Here is a 23,240-nt window from a genome sequence, read left to right on the forward strand (position 1 = left end):
ATAATAATTGATAAATACGATAAGATGATAAGCATCGATTGCATTTGTTAAATTAAAAATATACATTTTTAATAATAAGGTACCAAGATTCTAAATAGATTTTAAAACCCAGGACGGTATATTTCGTGCATAAATAATAAGTTATAAAATAAATTATACATTTGACACGACCCCAAAAGCTATATAAAATTTATGTTCAGAATACATTTTTATTTGAATTATTGCATAATTACAATGAATTCATATAAATATGCAATTTTTTTTTAAATATTTAAATAACGGTATGTATAACGGAATTTAATATATTAAAAATGTAATACTAACTAAATGTAAGATACAATCATTACAAAGCATAGTATCATAAATAAATAATCATAAAGTGCTTCGTAATGATTGATGTTAGGGGTGCTCAGACACTCCATAATGTACAACTTCATTTTAGGGTTTGAGTGTATAAGGAATCTAGCAGTAATAAAACTCCGAAAATCGATGATTGGTTAAACTGTGTCCATACTCTATAGTTTATATCATACAAAAGAATATTATTTTTAATTGTTTAGTAGTTTCCCTAAGTGCACGGAAAAATCACAAACAAATATTTAGAACTGATATTTAAACGCGATGGTTTATCTTATACTTAACATTTTTAATAATAATAGCTTGTCTGTGCTACTGCTCTCAAAGTCAAATCTCTGTATCTTGCCAGGCTCATTAGTCACGAACATTATATAAAGTTAAACTTTTACTATTAAATATAATTTGATGGATAGTCAGATGAATAAAAAAAAATAATAATCTTGGAGAACGAGAGCAAGAACATTTTGATACAAATATATAAGTATGAGTAGGAAATGCGTTTATTATTAAAAAGTAATTAACTTATTTTTCGTAACATTAAGTGTTATAATTACAATACACAACTTAATATGATTATAAAAATACCATACTATAATTATTTTTTCAATGATAACAATATATTTAGTTTTCGATTTAAAATTGAATACAACGGCGATTTTAAAATACATTCATGTAAAGTCATAATTATTATAATCAGAAATTATTATGAAAAAAATTTAAATTAAACTATATGATTATGAATTTTCAATAATCGAATTAAATATTATTGTAATAACAGCATTTACAACTTTGAAGACTGTTCTACTTGAAAATGAATTGATTTCATATACAATTTATGACTACTATTTTTATAAAATATCTTCTAATCAAAATTTTAATATTTTTTTTTTATAATACTTGAGCTTTTTAAATCTGAATAACGGTAACATGTCAACTACATTTGTATGAATAGGCAGTCCAAGATTAAGTATTTAAAAAAAATGTTAATTTGGGTCATATATGCTTATATTTTTATATGTTAATCAAAAATCTTGAAAACATGAAAAATGTTTTTTTAAGAACAGTTAATAAGAATAAATTATACAAAGAAAAAAAATATCAACTACCAACTTTTCTGTATTCTTTTTAGGTTTAAATTTGTTAATTATTATTAGTTACACATAATTCACTGAACATTTTGATTCAGAATCTCGTAGAGTATCATAAAATTATGGAATGGTAATTTAATAATGTCCAATACCTGTTAATTGAGGAACCATAGAAATAATTTTTTTTTGGGTATAGTACAATGGAAAGATATATAGTAGTGTGCTAAATTTTGTTGAGAATTTAATGAATTAAGATTTATTTGATTGTTTATATGAAATATTTAATTTTTTTTATTGATTTGCCATAAACAAAGCGTCACGCAAAAATAAATCGGTTAGAAAAAAATTCGATTTGAAAAAAAAGTAACCAGCCCAAAAACATATTAAATATTATGGTAAAAATATATAGCCTATTAATGAAATTAATTTTACTTATAAAAATAAGGGCATGAAATTATTTTTGTATACACCTACCAAAAATGTCATTCTCTTAAGACACTACGTTTTCACTAGTTTATAATATTATTGTTGATTATTTTTGGCTAGTTATAATATACATCCAGTTTTTACGATTACAATTTATATACATAATAAAAACAGTTCAGCTCGATTACAAAACATAAGATTTGTAAATTAGACACGCGCCAGTTTTAACAAACCACTTACCAATGACGCTCGCCAGATTTTTTGAGATAGACTAGTTAAGAATTCTTTTTTCGTCGAGTCATAACGGTCAGAAGGCCTGAAGCCTCTTTCAGACACAATATTGCTACGGTTCTTCTGCAAATTGACCCTTTGGCTTGGGTCCATCGGGCGCGAAACAATATTAACTGGTGGGAATCTATAAGCTACAGAGGTAGGAGTTCAAACTCGATTTCAATCAACGGTGTGAGGACGATAACAAACAATATTTAATAAACCGTCTACATGAAAAAAAAAAAAAAAAACTAATGTTCCAGGTAAAAATCAACAAAAAGGCGCTTACGTTTTATTGACGACAGCAGCGCGACCGGACGCTCGATACGACCAAACTAGCGAGCGGGTTCGATAGGATAGTCGTTACCTTAGACTGCATTCAAATATTGCCTTGCGTGCAAATATGTTGGAAATGAACCAGGAAAACGGGTGTGATCTTAAAATATCATGGCACTACGGGCCAAATACAATAGGTTATGTACCTACCACTACTCAGATTTCGATTCTGATCGAGTTTACGATAATACCTAATAAAATTTATTGAGAATTTTAATTCAAAAACAATTATGAAATATAATCAGACCAATTACTTGATGTATGAAGCAGTTTGTTTTACAATACCTACGTACAAATTAATACATTTGTGTTTTATTTTATTGGAAACAATGATATTTTTTGTTTTTGTCGTAAATCGTAATACATTTATGTAAGTATATGTGTTTATATTCGACATAAATTTTACTGTCATTATGTTTAATTGTTAATTTAAACTTCAGATGTTGTTTAATTATTATAAATATTTATTATAAACGAGCGTTCATAGTTTATGCAGTGAAAATATAATTGTATAATTGTATTAACTATATTTAAGTGATTTATTTTGAAATAACTTACTTCTCTTTTATTATTGCAGTCTTTGCCATATGGATCGGATTGCTCTCCAATCTTTATAAATCATATGTAAGGTTTGGATTAGGAAATATGTTTAATTATTATAATAATAACATTAAGTTGATAATATGCAGGTATTTACTTTTAAGTCATTCCAAAGACATATAAACTGTCGATTATCCCATGTCAAGTCTTCTGATACAGATCTTTGATCGTTGGTTTCGATAAAAGATCGATATTCATCTTCCTACCAATGATAATATGTATAAAAAAAAATATATTTTAAATTTAAAGTAATAAAATTATTTTAGAATAGATGCAATAGTATTATATTGTTATCCACCTCCCTATAGAATTATACGTACCGTTTTATTAGAAGGGGGAATATAACATAAGTCTCCTTTTTCCTCGATTTCAGTAATTATATCTTTCAATGTTTTTTTAATTCCTTCCTGATGGATTTCATAACTCTTCATTTGTTTATTTGTATATCCTTTGTTAAACTGAAAATATTACGTACTATTAAGCACAAAAACGCCAATGATAATGTTTTTCAAAACTATAATTATAGAGATTTATCTTTAAAAATAATAATATATAAGTATGAATTTGTAGAACCAGATCAATGAAAAATGCTTTAATATGGATTTCAAAGAAATTTGAGTTACAGTTAATTGTTAAGATTGATAAACATATTATGTAGTTCATTATTCATAATATTGCCATACATATAGAGTAACATGTTTATAGATATTTTGACTTTACAGTTATATATACAACTAATATACAGAGTACCGGCTGCGAGTATATTGTTTTATAATATTCAGATAAAAAGAAAAAAAAGTTACGATACATTAAAAATATATATTTAATATATAATTAAATATATATATTTTATAGTGGAGCACGGTTCTTAGTATTCATCCCCGACCAACAAATATTAAACATTTTATAAAAACAGCTAAGTATTCCCTTTAGTATTTTTCTTATTTAAACAATAAAAACCTCCTATGTTATTGGAAATACCTACATATCTTTGTTATTATAATCATGATTTTTTAGTAGTACCTAGTATACTACCTAACGTAATATATCAGAAAAATATAAAATAAACTTGGATATTCTAAAAAAAACGATCTGAGCAATTCGTCAAAATCGGTATCTTAAAACTATATTTTTCTGAACTGGTAAATAAAGTACCTACTAATGAAGCAGAAAAAAACACAAAAGAATCAAAGTAACACTTAATTAAAAAACATAGAAAAAAGTTTTTTAAAAAAATACCTTCATTGTCGATGGTTCTTCGAATGCACATTGCATTATTCCAACTTTTTCTTCGTCTTGTCTACAATAAAAACATTAAAATCGATTTCGTTAATATAATTATTATTATTGGCCATTGTTTTTTATAGGTCATGTTTATTTACATTTGTGTTCCGTAAATAAAATATAAATCATGTTGAATTATAAATAAAAAAAAAAAAAAAAAAATGTTTTTCCTATTGATTGGAAATATAACATTTTTAAATAAATATTAGTGCATATTAAGTCCAATTATAGAATACATTACAATTAAACCGTTACGTTGTTGATGATTACTGAATCGGTAAATTGTATTGGCTTCTATTTTGACAATTTTCTGATTATCCAAAAATAGAACTAATGGAATTGCACCAAGCATGAAAGTGTTATAAAAGAACTCATTAAGTTCGACAAAATTAAAATATATACCTATAGTCGAGTTTACAAGCTATTTGGACATGTGCTATGAAATTATTGATATCCAGCCAAAATGCTATTACACTGCTCTTAATGAAAGCTTGAATGGAATATAAAACACTCGTTCCTAACAAATCGATTATATTATAAACTTTTTTGTTGTTGTTGTACGATATAACTAACATATATATTGTATATTTCCAGAAAACGTATAACCTTATAGACTGTAATAGGTTTTTATAATATTACGTATTTTATTTTTTTGTATGTATTCAGTATTCAGACTCACCCAATGTGTTGCAGTGCTAGTGAATGTTTTACGCACTCGTTTGTTTTAGCGGCCACCGTCGTTCCACTACCATGTGTTCTTCCACAATCGATCGCCAATCTTGTTTTCTGAAAGACACATACTACTATAGTCTGTTGTAACTTATACGTAGTAATAATAAAAAAAAATATGCGCCAGATGTGCTTCTTTATTTTTATTTTTTATGTTCTTTTACTGTACTACTTAATATATTTAAAAAATAAAAACATATCATATACATATATTAAGCAGCGTATTCATACGCGTTCACTAATATACGACACAACAACTTGCTGATTTTGTGAATAACAATACAGTGCTACAGTGTTATTGACACAGAATACTGAATTTCCTATCGGTATCGACCTGGCAGCCGTCCACCGGACAAGACAAGAGAGAACTAAAATGTGAATAATAAAAAACAAAACTATTCATTACGAACTACAGGACAATTGAATTTGGAGTTTATTTATATGTGACTTACAGGACGCGCCTATATATAAATACAGACAATATAGTTTTTGGGCACTAGTCAGTATAGTCTCGCTAGTCTACACCGCTAGACGGTAACAGCTATAATATAGTCTTTATACCACCTCCATAAAAAAGTACGCACGATACAACGTTTTTGTTTTATTTTTTTATCTACCTCGGGTCGAGAAAAAGTTTTATCTTTAAAATTCTCGAATGATAATAATATAGTAACATTCGTGTATGCCAGCTATTATTATTTTTACGGCATTATTATTATTCAGTACGACTTGTACTTGTTAACGTATAACACTATTTGCTATAATCTTAATTGTTCATGTTGTGCCAATACAATTTACTCTTATTGCATAAATGTATTATCGTTAGGCGTAAGGAAATAAATGTACGTCCTGCTAGTATTTTCCTTCACTTAATTCAAAAATGGCCCGTTTACTTAAAGTTTGGTTTATTCGGTATATCTGAATGATACGACCAATTTCCTGTGTACCTAATGAATGATGTTTGTACTGTTAGGTTACTGAACCAAATAATAAAAACAAACGATAATTTACGGTGTTAGTTTATTATAATTTCTCTTTCTCGATGTATTTTATGTTAACGATTGTTGTTTTTAGTTCAGTCACGATTTCGACTGGGAAAAAATAGTTGGTTCAATGATGAATAAAAATATTTATAAATTTCTCTTGCTCTTGTAGGATTCCGACAACTAGATGGCGCATCAGTATATGTAATAATATAATTACAAATTGTGCTTGTTAAAAATAAAAACACTTATGATTATGTACAACTTTAAAAGTGTTTAACATTAGAGCTCAATAAGAGATGATTATTTTGTAATTAATAAAATTGTAATGTAAAGTACCTACTTAGCTAAATTAAATATGCTCGAAATATACAATCGATTATGCCATACAAACTATTGAAAAATGCATTAAAATAATATGCAGTTAATAGTTTTATTTATTTAATAATTATAAACAAAAATGTATAATTTAATTGAATTGAAAGAATTTGATATTTAGATATATTAAATGTATATTTATTACTAACTATTTGGATTCGGAACTTATTGCACTAATTTTTTTGTTGAAATATGCCTGCCAATATTTAATGAAAATTAACAATAGTACCTACCTACTTTAAAGTATGCAGCTTGAAGAAATGGAATGTATCCAAAAACATGCCCTCGTACAGGCACGTAAATATGTGCGTATCTTTGGGAGGGAGGAGGGGGAAATCGCTACTATCGCCCCTTAAATTACGTGCCTACCCTTCTATAATAATATCTAATAATGTATTGTTATCAAAAGCTTTGATTCGTCAAATATATAAACCTTTTTTTGTAAAATATTATAAAATATGCAAAACATTACAAAGTCAAACTTCGAGTTGATATCACCAATTCGCAAAACAAATATATATGTTACATATAATATTTTACAGTCAGCACAAAACAAATATGCGAATGCAAGAAGTCCCGAACCCGAATCATAATATATTCATTGCCACTCCCAATCTTAAAATTCGTATACAATTTCCTATCTAAAATTATTTTCCAATTTTTAAAAATTTAAAAATTTGATTAGGTATCATATTATTATTTAATAAATTATTCTATAAAAAAAATAATTTTGATTAGATCTTTTTAAAATGCAATCACAGTTAATATAAATTAAAGAAAAATAAATATCTCAATAAATATTGTTTATTAACTAATAAAAAATATATTATGATATCAACTAGATATCTAGATTAAGTTATTGTTTAAAAGTCTAAAATATTTTGAAAATATGATTGTTACTTATTTACAAACAAGTATGATAAGTATGTAATGGTAATAATGGTATTTTATACAACTGAAGTATTATTGTAGGTAAAAGTGTACATAATAATGTCCTTATGATCATCGTCTAAAAGTAATTCTGGTTTACGAATAACTGAATAATAAATTACATCATACAAACAATAATTTTAAAAATGAATTCATTATAGTTAACCTAACTAAGACTAATCTAATTTTTTTCACGTAAACTTTTGACATTTATAAAATACGAAGTTATTACTACTAACACTTTTTTAACTGTTAACACGTTTTAACACATACTTTTAATATTATGTAACTATATTATTCAATCGCCTAATTTTTAAAATAATAAAAATATATAAAAAAACAACAATAAATAATAATACTATTAGTACGGCAATTATCGAAAGGTTAAAAATTATAAATTAATTACATCCACCTAACTATAATGTCAGTTATTATTATCAATAGTATTTAATTCTCAAATGTTTCATTATTTATTAATGGTAACAATATATTATGTTTTAATATATTAACAATTATCATGGTTTTAAAATAAATTATATAACTACGAGTAAAATAAATATCAGACTATTTACTGAGAATGATAAAATGTCATATAGTATATGAATTATTTCTTAAAATAACCTATAGCCTATAGAATAATATATAAAGAAATACAATTTGTTTATTATTATATTTTTTTTTTTTTTTTAAGAATAGCAAACCCAAAAAAATATTTATATTTATACTACATAAAGACATAAAACATTGAACAGAACGTTTGCTGGAAACATTTCAAAAAATACGAGTTAAATTGTACACTTGAGTTCAAGACCGGAAAAGTGTGACGATACGTGCCGTTTGCAAGATTTAGTTCTTATTATTCAATTTCCGTTGAATTTAGTGCACACCATTTTATGTGCTAACCTAACTATTTGCATTCTAAGGAAATACTAAAAAATATTACTTTAAAATGTAACAGAAAAAATGTAGTGTGTGACCGAAAGATAAGGGAGCAAATTATAGACTTGATGTTTATCCTAAAAACGTTGATAAACGACTGTCATTCAAAAGATTTACCGCGGTGGAATCGAACATTTCGGAAAACTTATCATATCTTAAATATTAAAAAGATATTTTTTAACATATATTATACATTGTATTTTTTGATATTGTTTTAATACCTAATTATACTATGCATAGAAATTGTTTATTTGGTTATATTACATGTTGTAATTATATAAAATATTAATATAATATTATGTTAAATTTAACATACATGAAATTATGACGTTAGGCAATAAATATTTAAATTAAATTTTTCTAATAACTTTTAAGACTGAATACAATATTATTTTTCAGTTTACTGTATTTTAAATAAGCAGTGACTATACTCAGAATTTCTCAACTGGATAGACTCAGTAACAATAAATATTATTATTAGATATGATGTAATATAACATCATCTTATAGGTAGGTACATTATATTATTTCATTTCTTTCATAAATAGTATATGCAATATGCTCATAAAATTGTTTCTATTTATTTTATATACGATAATGCAATGTTGAACGTAAGTATATTTGATATAATGTAATTTGTGATTTTCCTTCATGTCCCTTTTCTCTGTTCCTTTTAGTATTTTCTATAGGCTATGTATTCATTGGATTCGCTAAACTTTAATCATCACAAACTTTGACTTATTTTGCGTTTCTACACAAACAAAACACTTCAATCTCCTTTTACCATTTTCTCTCTACATTTTCGTATGTTGTTTTCAAATCACTCCAAATACTTTAGATTAGATTTTTAATCTGTACTAGGTATGAAATATTGGTGCATGCTTTTATATTCAATGTTAGTCAAATAATAATGTTTGTATGCAGTTACCTACTCATAATACATATTATTATATTATAGGTAGGTACCTACATTTTAACGACAATTAATCTACATTTATGATTATATCACACATTTATTAAATCACAATTGCACTTATAATCTGTGTAAAAATTAATTTATTAGTGCAATATATTATTAATATATTTTTCAAAATGTATTAGTAAAATTAAATGTCGATAGTAATTTAATTATAAAAAAATGGGATCATGAAGAGTCAACTTTAAATTCATTGAACAAGCCTTACTTAATCATAATTGGATGATTAATCTTTTAAATAATTTAAGAATTTGAAAAAATACATTTTTGGTTGATTGGATAAGTTATTAACATACCTACCTTTACATATTACATGCAATGAGTTAAAATATATTATAACACATTGTTAAAATCAACATTCAATACAAATCCAAACCACTTTAATTATATTTTTTTCTAAACTATTCTTATATCTAAATAAAACTTAATACTGATAAAAAAAATACTTAAACTATAATTTAGAATATTTAAATATCTTCAAACTTACTTAATAAATAAAAGTGTTATTAACTTGTTTAGCTTGATTTTTAAATGTTTTAATAATATATTTCAAATATCGTATAAGAACCTTACATTTTTGGACAAGCATTTAACGTTTTTAGAACCATGTATATTTCCTACCAACACTAAAAGTCATAACCTATTGTAGGTATCTAACAAAATTTAACCACCTTGCATAATTTTTTATGTAAAACGGTCAAAAAATATTTTATAAAATCATTTATTTATGTGATATATACTAAATATTTAATATTATTTTTAATTATTTGCTTACGGTTCGTCTATTGTTTTCTAGAAGTTATAATTGCAATATTGTATATTTAACCAATTCAAAACTAACAAAGATTATTTGAAAAAGAAAGTTATATTATGTTATTAATGACATTTCAGTGTAATAATCTTGTGTGATTTTTAATTTAATATTATAAAAAAAAAACCTTATTAGGTAGGTAGCACATTTAAAGTATATCATAAATATAATATTCATTTTAAACTATTAAATATTCGTAATTATAATCAAGTCCTATAATTATTAGGATATTATTGATATTATGAAATTGTTATTTGAGTATTGTATTTGCTATATTAATATGTTTTGTTTAAAATCTTTGTATTTTGAAAAATCAATCGTATTTAATCATTATAGAATCATTTATTTCTGTTTATTTAGTTTATTATATGATAATTAAAATAAACTATGAGTTTAAATGTATCGAAACATAAACATCCGATGTATTATCTTGTATATTATATACAATTTAAATTTCCATACTTTTTATTGAAATATTTTTTTATCTGAACAAAAAACTTAAGTTTACATAGTCGACATGATATAGAGAGACAATATTAAAGTTTATTTTGTAAGAGGGTCTGAATGCATCATAAATATTATTTTACCACCAACAATATTCTTATAATTTTATAGCAACTATTCGTTTTATTCAAAAAAATAATAATGTAGTATTTTAAAATGGTTTTCATACTTTTTCATTTTTATATGATTTATAAACTATTTTTATAATTCTTATTAAGTATCATAAATTATATAATAAACATTAAGCCATTATAAGATTAGGTATCAAATGTAATGATTTAACATTGGTATATTAAAAAGTAAAATACTACTAGTTCTATATTCTATAGAAAATATGAAACAATTATTCTTGATAAATGTAATAACTCGCATTATATATGTTTAACAAGGTTCATATTTGTTTCATTAAATGTAAACAATATTATTTTCAATCTATATTTTTACTTAAAACCAAATGTGACTTACATCCACACATATTATTTTTCTGGTATAAAAAAATATACATAAAGCTACCTGATCATTTATCAACCAATATCTACGGTTTCATTACATCATATGTATAATTCATTGAACAATACATATATAATATGTATAGCTTCTAAACCTAACCTAACTAATATTTTACTATGACTAAACTAAGCAACTCACGAGTCAAAACGTTAAAATATAAATTGGATCAGAACTCAGTTTAAATATTCCATTTGAAACTGCAAACCGAAGGAGCACATCATTACAACCTAGGTATCAAAATAAAAAATAGATGTCTACGACCGTGATTGCCACAAGACCTAATCCTCGCAGACAAAAGCAAAACCATATAAAATGAAAATGAGTAAAAAAAAAAAACTAAATAATATAATTAAACTGTAATAATATATTTCTATTGTGTGTATGTTGAACTATATCATTACACACGCCAATGCACATATTATTAATTATACCTACCTATTATTTGTACGTCGTGCCTACCTACTATATTATTAAACGTCGTTAAAATGATAAATATTGGGGTTAATCAGTCAAAAAATTGTTTTCAGTGACGTCACTCATTTGAAACATGAAATTATAATATGGTATTGTGAATAATATGGTTAGTTTTAACAAATTTACTTACGTTTAAAGTTGCACATGTTGTCGATGATGAGTTATTCGTTCAGTGTATTATTGACAAAACGTATTTATCACACGTTATTATTAATTAAAGACAATAATAAATGTTTATATGCGTAACACACAGACGCAGATTTCCCACAGACCCGGTGGTGTTTGGTAAAACGCATTAAAGAAATAACGCGTTTACACCATTAGAGTGTAGCTGCGTTTTCAACTACGGGCTATTTAGAGAACGTGGGCGGGGCTTATCGAGAGGGGAACACAAAAGTGTGCCGTCTTTAATATCCGTCGTCAATATGGATTGTTTGAAATTATAATAATATAGTGACAATGCATGCATAATATTAAGAGTTTCCACTTACTTGATGGAAATTATGCCATATCAGTAACAGCATCACGAAAATAACGATTTCCAGTCTTATTCCTGGTTTAGCCACATGGTTTCGGTCAGATTTCAAAGAACTGTAAAATATGGTATCAACATTGTCATCGTTGGCTCTTCTTTTTTCATTATTCGAATTTGAGCAGTTACCTAATTGTTCATATACAATTCATGTAAAAATGAATTTTTCCATATTCTACAATTATTATATTAATAATAATATAATCATACAATTAATAATCAAACCTCTGTAAATTGTATGTTATGAATTATGAATTACCAGCTATTATTATGTATCAAGAAGTTATTATTATAGTTTTAAAAAAAGAAGTTAAAATGAAATATTTGTTTCTTTGAAAATCATTATTCATTCGAAGTAAATATTCGTGTTATTATTTAGGTATTTTAGTCATCATAATAAACACTAAACTTACAAAAAAAGAATAATTACATTGCTTTAATATTTTTTTAAGAAAAAAAATTATATTAAATATTATATATATATTTTAATACAATATATTATTACTTACAATATACGATGTCCGTTTCATTAATTTGATTACATCTGTAATAGTATACAATTAGTAATCATTATTTTAGTATACATTCAACTGATTAGATTAATATTGATTATTGGGTAGTGTATTATTATATTATTACTACTTATTATTTTTTGTTATTGTTTTATAACAATAGTTTAGAATTAAATAGATTTATTTCAAAAATATAATATGAAATACTAAAAAATGTAAGCCATTGATATTATTATAAATTATATATAAGAACAACATTTAAGTAAAGATATTATGATTGTATACATCGGACTTATCTAGATAAATTTATCTAGATAATTATTTGTTAATATTTTATATTATCTAGATAAATAGTTATAAGGTATCTAAACGTTCATCTTAGATAATTTTTTTATTAATCTAAATATATACATCTTGATACATTTTTTATTGATAAAAATCGTGAAATTGTACAAACGCATTTTAAATATTTATAAAAATTTCAAACCAAGTTTATGGTTTATAAATAATATAATTATTTTTATTTATATCATTATTTTTATTATGTTCCTAGTGCCCAACTAAAATATACCTAAATTTAATACCCATAAAAAAAATTGTATCTTTTTTTTATCTAGATAAATATGAGTTGAGTTATCTTTTATATCTATCTAGTTATATTTGAGTTCCATTATCTTTATCTTTATCTAGATAAAAAAAATACTTATCTAATCCGAACACTGATTGTATATTATATTTTTCAAATCCCAATTTAATTTAAAATTATTACTTTTAAACTACAGATTAATTACCGACAATACACTACCTACAAAGTTATGTTATATAATATACTATATTTAGTTAAATCTAGTCTGTAGTTTATAGAAGTACCTACCTAATGTATAAACTAACCTTAAAGTTATTTTTAATAGTACTGAATGCAAAAATTGTAAACATTTTTTCATTGTAAAGAACAATTATGAAAAGGATCGTCATAATAATTTTAAATATTTCAATTAAATTATTTAACATATTAGGTATGTACTTATAATTTACTCACAGTGAATCGTTGTCAGTAGTTAAACATTGTTGACAATGTTTTGTACTATTTATACACGGATGCTTTATGAATGGGATTAACGTGCTTATTGATTCATTGTAATGTAAACTACCGTTAACTGTAGTTTTTACTTCATTTTTAACATTCACGGAGTTACCTTGATACTTGATTTTTTTCAATCCCTATAGTAAATTAAATTAAAAACAAAAATATTATTAAACTCATAACGGCGGCAATAAACCCAGTACCAGTGGCTCTGCTAACCAACTCTATACCTCTTTTTCGTTTTGTTTTAATTTTGTCTTTGTCTGGATCTGGTTGAAGAATTTCTTTTTGGGAATTAATCTCACTGGCGGCTCAGATGTACCATAAAATATCAACTGCCACTTTTTCAATAATCCTACACAAATTATTAACAGAATGACAAATGTATACCGTCCTTATGGTTGTTTTATTTTTAATAAAGTAACATCAATTGTAATCAATCATAAATATAATTAATCATAAATTCAAGAATATTTATTATACTAAAATACTAAATTTAAATATGTTGAGTGAAACTTTAATTTAATCATTTTTTGTGGAATAAATTACATTATCGCCTGTAAAATCAGGTTATGTAATAACATTATGCGGTTTATCCACTACTTGCTCACATGCCTTGAATTACATTCATATTGAGAAAATAATATGAATACCTACCTAAAATTTACCTTAGCTAGGTATTAAATTGATCTTAGACAAGTTAAGACAATTATAAATACAAATACAAATACAAAATTAAAAAAACAAATTTAAGATTTATTTTATTTTTAATTTCTGAGAAATTGATAACACGTATACAATTAACATGCAAATGATAATTCTAAAATAAAAAAATACATAAGATGTTGTATTATATTATAACAATAAATTGTTTTTTATTCTAAAGAAACCCTTAAAATTAAAGTAGCAAAGGAGAGGCTATCAATACATTTATATTTTTAACTCTAAATAAATGTATGAAAAAAAAGGAAATGTTTAAAACAACATAATGTAAAAACAATAATTATTTGTACTTAAAAAAAAAAAAAAAATATTTTGAAATAATTATTATAAAATATTATATATGAAATATTAATTTAATAAAATAAAAACTATTTAATTTTATATGCCTTTGCAATAATTTAATATAATATATTACCTGGACTTTTAGCAGTTGAATTAGCCATTCGTCTGATTATTTTAATTTCCCAACGACCGGCTATTTTCTCACCCCAGTAATGTACGCTCAGAAATGGCCAATCGTCAAACGTACTACTGGTTATATCCAATGGCCTTTCAAATAACAACACCGATTCTGTGCCCATTGGTGAAATCAATAAGATTCTCAAATCACCTCTAGGAAAAAACTTAAGTGATATTCGACATTGCACGTGCTCGACGTAGTTAACGGTATTCGCGGAATTATTTTGACATCCATCCACTTCCATAAACATAGACAATTCACTACCTGGGGCGGGATCAATCCACCTAGATTTAAAGAATTGAAAATGATTAAATTTTGAAACGGAAAAAAAAACTGTACCTACTTAATATTTATGTACATAGTACCTTTGTTTATTGTCTTCTCTGGCTCTACAAATTTTCTGTGACGGAACATTAGTCCATTGTTCTGCCATTGTAACTAAAGCACCCCCATCCATAAGTCCATAACCAAATTTATGACTTACTAAATAAAATATTTTTCTTTAGGCTAATATATTAGTCAGGTAGGTAATCATATTACAAATTAACATTGTTTCAAGTTAATGTAAAATAAACTTAATTATGTAGAATTTCAAGTGTTATTATGAATAATGAAATGTTAAACTGTTATGACTGAACAACTCATTGTACTTTTTCTCGACAGTTAATAATTTAAAACTAATTAACCTTCTAAATTTAATGGATTAATTATAATAGAAGTTATGAGTTATATATACTCAATACTTATATAGTAGTTATATATACTCGTATCAATGTTTAAAAATTAAATAATGATTACAACAGTAGAATCATATTATAAATTTCCTACCTTTACGATTAACTCCATTTGTTGTCCAACCAGATTCATTTTGTAAAGGTTTTGTATTCGAAGTCATAACAACTAAATACTGCATATCTCTCCAAGTGAGATTACTATTTGCTTCTAGGGCTAAAGCACAAAGGCCAGCTGCAATAGGAGCCGAAGCGGAAGTTCCTGGCGTTTGAAAGTTTAATTTATTATTCTAATTATCAGTAGATATTATGTAAAAAGATTTATTTTATATTTAATTTTTAATTAAATACCACTGTGTTCGGATGTACATATGGTTTCTGGTTTCATTTTTGTGTCCATGTCAACTGTTGTCACTCCATGGTCACTTCCTGGCGTTCCAGAGCTGTATGTAGCAGCCAATGTCGATGAACATTCCTCCAAATACCATGGTTTATTTCTGTAAATTGGTAAATTGATAATTTCGAGTATTAATTAAAATGATATCAATCGTTTTAAACGTAATACGATTTTTGAAAAATAACTTCAAACAGATGAGCTAAATTAATTTATATGTATTACCCAGTTTGAGTGACACTTGAAATAGATAACGTATAAATACTGTTTGTATATCCATCACAATTACAAGAATCGGTATGATGTCCGCCATTACCCGATGCCCACACAAATATTGAACCTTTGCCTTTTCTTCCCTGTAGACAAACAAATAATCAAGTAACATCAAATAAATTAATAATCAAATACAATTTTGTTTAATGTAGAATGTTTATAATACAAATGACGTGTACAGAGACTTACAAATAATAAGTCGTAATTATTTTATTTTATTTTTAATATCAGAAATAGTACTTTTACGTCATAAACTAAAATTTAAAATACGCAACACGCAGCACTCGGTTTCTTGAAATATCATTAAAGTATATACAATTAAATGTAATACTGATATAAAATATACAGTGTAATTCACTAAGCATGTGTACCTAAAATTTTTATTCAATAATGCACTTCATCAAAATCTGATTTTTAATTATATTTAAAGACCAAAGACAATATTGATAATTTTTGAAAATGGTCCAAGTATAATAATTAACAGATCCAATATTACATCTAGTATAATTTATTTTTGTAAAACTAGTTGCGTAAGGACTAGTTGCGAAGAATAAACAATTTAATAACTAAGAAACTAGGTACTCGTTTGTATTTTGAATTAGGTAAGTAGGTACATCAAAATTATCGAAACAATTATCCACTTAATAATTTACATTAAAAAAGAGGGTTCTCATTTGAAAAACAGAATTCTGTATGCATACTTAAAAATTCAAAAAATCAGAAATTGAATGCATTTATTATTAAAGGAAAAAAGGTGGGAAAGTGGGTACCGTTCTGATGTACAGTAAGTGTCTAGAAGGGTCACTGTAATATATGTGCTAAATTTAAACTCAATGATATAAAATCATTGTATACGAAAAACTATTCTGAGCGAATATGGCCTGTCAACCTATATCACTAAGTATATTTTATGAGATTATTGCTATTAAAGTATTGAAGTAATTTATTTTACTATTTATATACATAGGTAATACAGTGGATTGAATTATTTTTTGTCGAAAACATTGCATTTCAAAATGTCATTGTGTGTATACAATATAATTATATACTTTAAACGTTTCAAGTACCAAGTCACAAATAATATATTTAAATTAAAACAAAATATCTAAAATCGTTATTCTTTGTTTAAATATATAATTAAATTTGAACTTAAAATATCTATAAAAAAAAAATGAGATTTTATATTTCATATTTTTTGGTTACGGCATAAATGAGAAACCTTGTTTTACATTTTCAATCCGTACTTATAAAATTAAATATTTTATGAATTACCAACTAAAAAATAATTTACAAATTTTCGAGATATTGATGGATTTTGTGAAAGTTAGAACTTTAAATGCTTTTTTAAAAGAACACCTATGTATATTTAATATGTATTATTTGTTATAACTATTTATGAGGATCCTTGCATTAAATATTAAAGCTTTTTGACACAGCAAAAAAAATTTAAAAACTAAAAAAAAGTGGAAATATCAATAAATAGATATCCAAGAAAATGAAAATATTTTGCAAATGATAAAATAAACATTTGATGAATATTTCATGTAAGTATCTGCGATAATATTTTTTAAAATTACCCCAAAAAAAATATATTTTCTCTCCGTTTTTTCCCTAATTTTTTTTTGGTTTTTCCCGACACTTTTGAAAACTACTGCAAATTTCTTACTTTTTATCCAACAAACTTATCCAAATTTTTTTTTTTAAAACACTTTATCTTTGATATTAAAAGCATCTTTAAGATCAGTTAGGTCGTATGGTATCTAAATCTGAGGTGAACATAAGTCCTCAAATGTCCAAATTATCCAAGATTTCTAACAAGTATGTTTTTTGTCTTATGCTTGTAACTTTGTCTCTATGCTACGTCATCAACTATAACCTTTACAAAGACCTAAAATGTCAACTCCGTCCCAATTTTCAACTAATCTTTACAAAACATTCTATTCAAATTTACTTCAAACCCCCCTAAAATTAAACTATCAATTTACTAGTCCTGACTATCCTCCGTGTACATTAAAGTTAAATTATTGTCCTAGAGACCACTATCTATTTAATAAAAAAAAAAAAAAAAACATTTTGCGTCTATATAATACTTGACAGTTTATAGAATAATAAAATTGACAGTCTTTTGAAATGATTACATGTAACTAACTAAAATATAAAATTATATCATTAGCCATGGAATAATAATGTCTTGGGGGACGAGGTGGCCGAGTGGTCTAACGCGACGGATTCGGCACAGCCGGTCCGAGTTCGATCCTCGACCACTGGGCGGCATTTTTCTCCGTGCAAGTCACGGTGTCCGGAGAACAAGTGCCGCCATCCCCCCACCCCGGGGCACGGCAGAAACCTACGGGTGCCCCATTAGAAATTCTGCCAAACACAACACACACGTGTACCAACCTACCCAATATAAAAACCTACCAAACCTTCCAAATATAAAAACCTACAGTGCCCTCCCCACACCCAATGGCCTATGTTGCCGCGGGTTACCCAATAAAAAAAAAAAAAAAAAAAAAAAAAAAAAAAAAAAAAAAATAATGTCTTATATATTGTTAGTTATCGATAAAAAAATCGAATACGAGAACCTATTGTAGCGATAATCAATCAAATACTAAACAAAACGTAAACTAAATAATAATTATTGTGAACAGTAACAATTAACAGAATATACATTTATAGTAGGTATAATATATGTTACCTATAATAAAGACAGTAAACATACATTCAATTTATTTTTATACTTTTAAACAAAATGTATTTTAGGAATTTAAGAAACGACGTCCACGATGTCAAGTCTCATAAACTCACATCAGAAAAATGAAAATAATAATAATTATAATATTTTATACAACTTTGGAATGCATCCAAGTTTCCACAAATATATTTTACCTTTGAAACACCTTATTGTATCTATCTCGATTTAGCTTTTATTTAAATTTTCTACAAAAAATACACTTCTCAAGTATTTTTGTATTGTATATGAAATATCAATAACTTACAAATAAAACAACGTTAAATTCATAAAAAAATTTAATAAAATATATTTGTATATAAATTATGATACCAGATACTCAGAACCAAAAGGATCTAACTTGATTTGTTGAAAATATTATTTTTATTATCCATATAGGTTTATTTATCAATGCTCTACAATCTAATCTCACAAACAACCATTTGTGTGCACTATTCAAATAGTTATTATAGAGAACTAAAAGGTCCTAAATCAATACAATTTTCAAACATTTTATTTAATAGTGATCTAAATGTACCATTTGGTTCTTAACTATAGTTTCCAAAACAGTAGGTTTTATCTTCTATATTCATATTAAAGTAAACAAGTGATGACTAAAAAGCGTTATCCCCTGTTAATTGTATCAACTATACATTAACACAATTAAGTATTTTAAAATACTATTACCTAATAATTATATATTTATCAAAAAAATGAGAAATTCTGTAAATAATTTTACTATCTGTTATATTATGTTAGATACAACATCACGTTACATAATCTTTTATTTAATTGAATGGTATGCCATATGCAATATAGAATTAAATAGGAATAATAGTTTAAATAAATAACTAATTGAATAAAATATACTTACTACTAAAGTATTTATCTGTAATATTAGAGTCTAAATAATATTTTAGTCATCAACTTACATTTTTTACAATTTCGTTTCTTTACCTTTGCTTAGACAAACCTAAATTATTAGACTTAAAAATCATTCAATACGCAGGAAGATAATAATATAACAGTTTGAAGTTTAAAATTGTTTTCCTGAACACAATTTGATATTCTCAGATTTAGTTTGTTGGTTCTGAGCTCACGGTATGTTAAGGTAAATTATTTGTATTTGGATACTAAAGATTATACTATACTGGGACGTGTTCTAGTCCATATTATTTAGAATATTTAGACAGAACATTGAACATTTCTACAGTTCACATACCGTGCACGCATATGTATATCTAGTCTAATGGACTTTATCCATTAACAGTACACAAGCACACATATGAAAAACCCTTATAAAGTAAAAGTAAAAAAAAGAAACAAAACAGAAAAAAATTAAAGCACAAAACTAAACAATCAGGTCACAGACTTGACATTCGTTCGTGTACATATAAAACAAAAAACTCTATTATTTTTTGTTTGAATAGGCTGTTATGAAACGAACGGATGCGTGTATAAATTGTCGACAAATGCACACATTTTACCTGACAGACGAAACGGCCAATAAAAGCTCATAAAAACAGTACAAATAAATGTTTGTTGCAGGCTATTTAAAAACCCTTAATGGCAACTTTTGCTAAGGTTCTATCTACCTTTTTTTTTTCGCATTCCACCTCATTTTTTTTCCTTCTCTTATATCTCAGTATCGTTCTTTCACCTTATTGCCTCTTACCATCTTTCTATTTGCCCAGATAATATCCAAACTAACCCCATTCAACCGTAATGCTAAATTATATCCGTATATATTTTTAAAAGGTAAATAAAATGTCTGTAATAGTTCAAATCACCTTGGGTGTTGGAATACACAACAAACGTATCATACTTCAGACGAAACAAATGTTATAAAAACTACAAATTAATAATTATCCGTTAATAGATATATTTCCATCAATCTAAGGTTAGGTATATTTATCAATAGGTATATATAATTAATTATAAATTGTCTAGTAGTTATTATCCCGATATTTTAATGAAATAATAAAATGTTTTAATTTAGAATTCCTCAAATATTTAAAATGTTTTCCACTACAAGATAAACATAATTACATAATATTCTATATAGTCTCACGTTATTATTTGTTACTAGCTATTTTCTTTTTCTGAGTTCTAAGAACTGCAAAAATTGATACAAAAGTAATAAGTAATGTAATTATAAGAAATGGGGAAAATATGTACCTAACATATGAAATGTTTATACATTTAAGTTAAATATACCATATAATTGATACTGGACAATTTTAATTATCGAAATTTAAAAAATTGACAATTAATTTAATATTATGCTGAACGAATATTTTTTTTTTACTTTAAATACAATTTATAAACAAAGCAATATTAGCCAAGTTTTAAATTCTTAGTGGAGCTATGAATATATTGATTTTACGAATCTAGTTAATAAAGAATTGTCAATTACAAAAATTAGTATAGTAAATTAATAAGCCACTGAAAATTATTCCAACTAAAAACAATTTTATTTTTTAATTGTTATGAAATAACAAAAACATTATTGTTATTAGACAATAGACAGCACATAATATATTGAACAAAGCATAAGCATAATACATAATTACAATAAAATTAAAGTCAATATAAATACATAGAAAATGTTATCACATATTTAAATATTTTTATATTATAAGATAATTACGCACAATACGTAAATTGTATAATAATATGCCGAATGCTATATACACGTGAATAAACGAATACTTAAACAACCTCAAATCTGTCCCCCTTAGGCCATTTTTTCTGTTCAACTAATTGTTCGCAGGATATTTTGCTTTAACCATATTTGTACTTGCCCATTTTTGTTTTGCCTTTTTTTCCGTGGCTATTATTGCTGATGTCCTGATTTTACAGTGATATATGAGTATTAGTGCAGTAAAATGCTTCAATCATTACCTTTGAAGAAAGTTACTGGAATAAAAGTGAATCTTGTTGCTTCTATGGAGTATGCTGGTAAAGAGTAAATAATTCTTGGGAACTTACAAAATAACTGAATAAAAAAATTTAAGGGAAAACGGATTTTTTACGCAAAATGTATTATTAATTTATCATTGAATTCAAATTTATCTATTACACTATTACAGAGTGACATACCCAATAATTAGGTACACTTAACGTATACTGTAAAGCTAATTGTTTACCTATTATACCAGTACATTTTTTATTTGTATTAACAACACTACCAGCTATTAAACACTTAAAATTAAAATTAAAATTATATTAAGTATCTTACAATGTAACAACCGTGCTGGTTCACAAATTCTGGTTAGCACCTTTTAAATATTATATTTATTTATGTATCATTTAATATAGATATTAAAAACAAAAATTATATTTACATTTCGTAATAATCCATAAACAAATTGAAGATTTTATTCGGTTAAAATAGATTAGTATACAGGTATACTATATTGCCTATACGAAACGCCGTGCAACATAATATTATGTTAAAAAAGCGGAAGTGGAAGTCGCTCTGCTGTACAGTAGGTTATATGTGGGGGGTCACTGTGATGGATGGTGTTAAATTTGAATTCAATGATATAAAATCATTGTACATGAAAAACGGTTCTTAGTGAAGGCGGTCTGTTCACCTATAATACTACTAAGTATATTTGATGATATTTTTGTGATAATTTATTTTACTATTAGGCATTAGTACACTAGTAGGTTGAATTGATTTTTGACAAAAAAATTACATTTTAAAATGTCATAGTGTACATAAAATATAATAATATACTCTAAAAGTTTGATATACACACGAATAATATTTTTAAATAACAACAAAATAACTAAAATTGTTATTCTTGGTTTTATTTTGTCCAAATTTTCTAATTAAGTATGTAAGAAATGACTGTGTTAATATTATTTTTAGATTTTTTGGTTACAGTATGAACTATTATAGAATCCTTGTTTTAAATTTTCAATTCTTAGCTATAAAATATACTTTTTTTAAATGTTTAACTACTAAGTAATTTGTAAATTTTTAATTTGACAAGTTATATTATCCATAGTTGAACTTTAAATACTTATAAAAAAAAACAGTACCTATGGATCTTTATTATTTCTCAACTGCAATTAAAACTTCTGATTAAGAACCATGTATTAAATTTTCATATCTTAGATATACAAGGATATTTTTTTTGAATATCCGATTGTAAAATAATTTCCAAGTTTTCAAGATTATGGTGATTTTCGTA

General features: G+C 25.4%; 1 protein-coding gene across 1 annotated transcript in view; it reads right to left on the minus strand.

Annotated features, from left to right (window-relative positions):
• The window catches only part of LOC132940205 (uncharacterized), a 113,678-nt gene that overhangs the window by 9,982 nt on the left and 80,456 nt on the right, over positions 1 to 23,240 (minus strand). Inside the window, 14 exon segments of the mRNA XM_061007672.1 lie at positions 3,036 to 3,086; positions 3,175 to 3,279; positions 3,398 to 3,535; positions 4,317 to 4,377; positions 5,041 to 5,147; positions 12,087 to 12,256; positions 12,637 to 12,671; positions 13,679 to 13,860; positions 13,954 to 14,078; positions 14,862 to 15,190; positions 15,272 to 15,389; positions 15,735 to 15,899; positions 15,989 to 16,134; positions 16,257 to 16,387. Of these exon segments, the coding sequence (XP_060863655.1) occupies positions 3,036 to 3,086; positions 3,175 to 3,279; positions 3,398 to 3,535; positions 4,317 to 4,377; positions 5,041 to 5,147; positions 12,087 to 12,256; positions 12,637 to 12,671; positions 13,679 to 13,860; positions 13,954 to 14,078; positions 14,862 to 15,190; positions 15,272 to 15,389; positions 15,735 to 15,899; positions 15,989 to 16,134; positions 16,257 to 16,387 (1,863 nt within the window).

The sequence above is a fragment of the Metopolophium dirhodum genome, chromosome 3 (assembly GCF_019925205.1).
Source record: "Metopolophium dirhodum isolate CAU chromosome 3, ASM1992520v1, whole genome shotgun sequence".
In the NCBI taxonomy this organism is placed as follows: Eukaryota; Metazoa; Arthropoda; class Insecta; order Hemiptera; family Aphididae; genus Metopolophium; species Metopolophium dirhodum.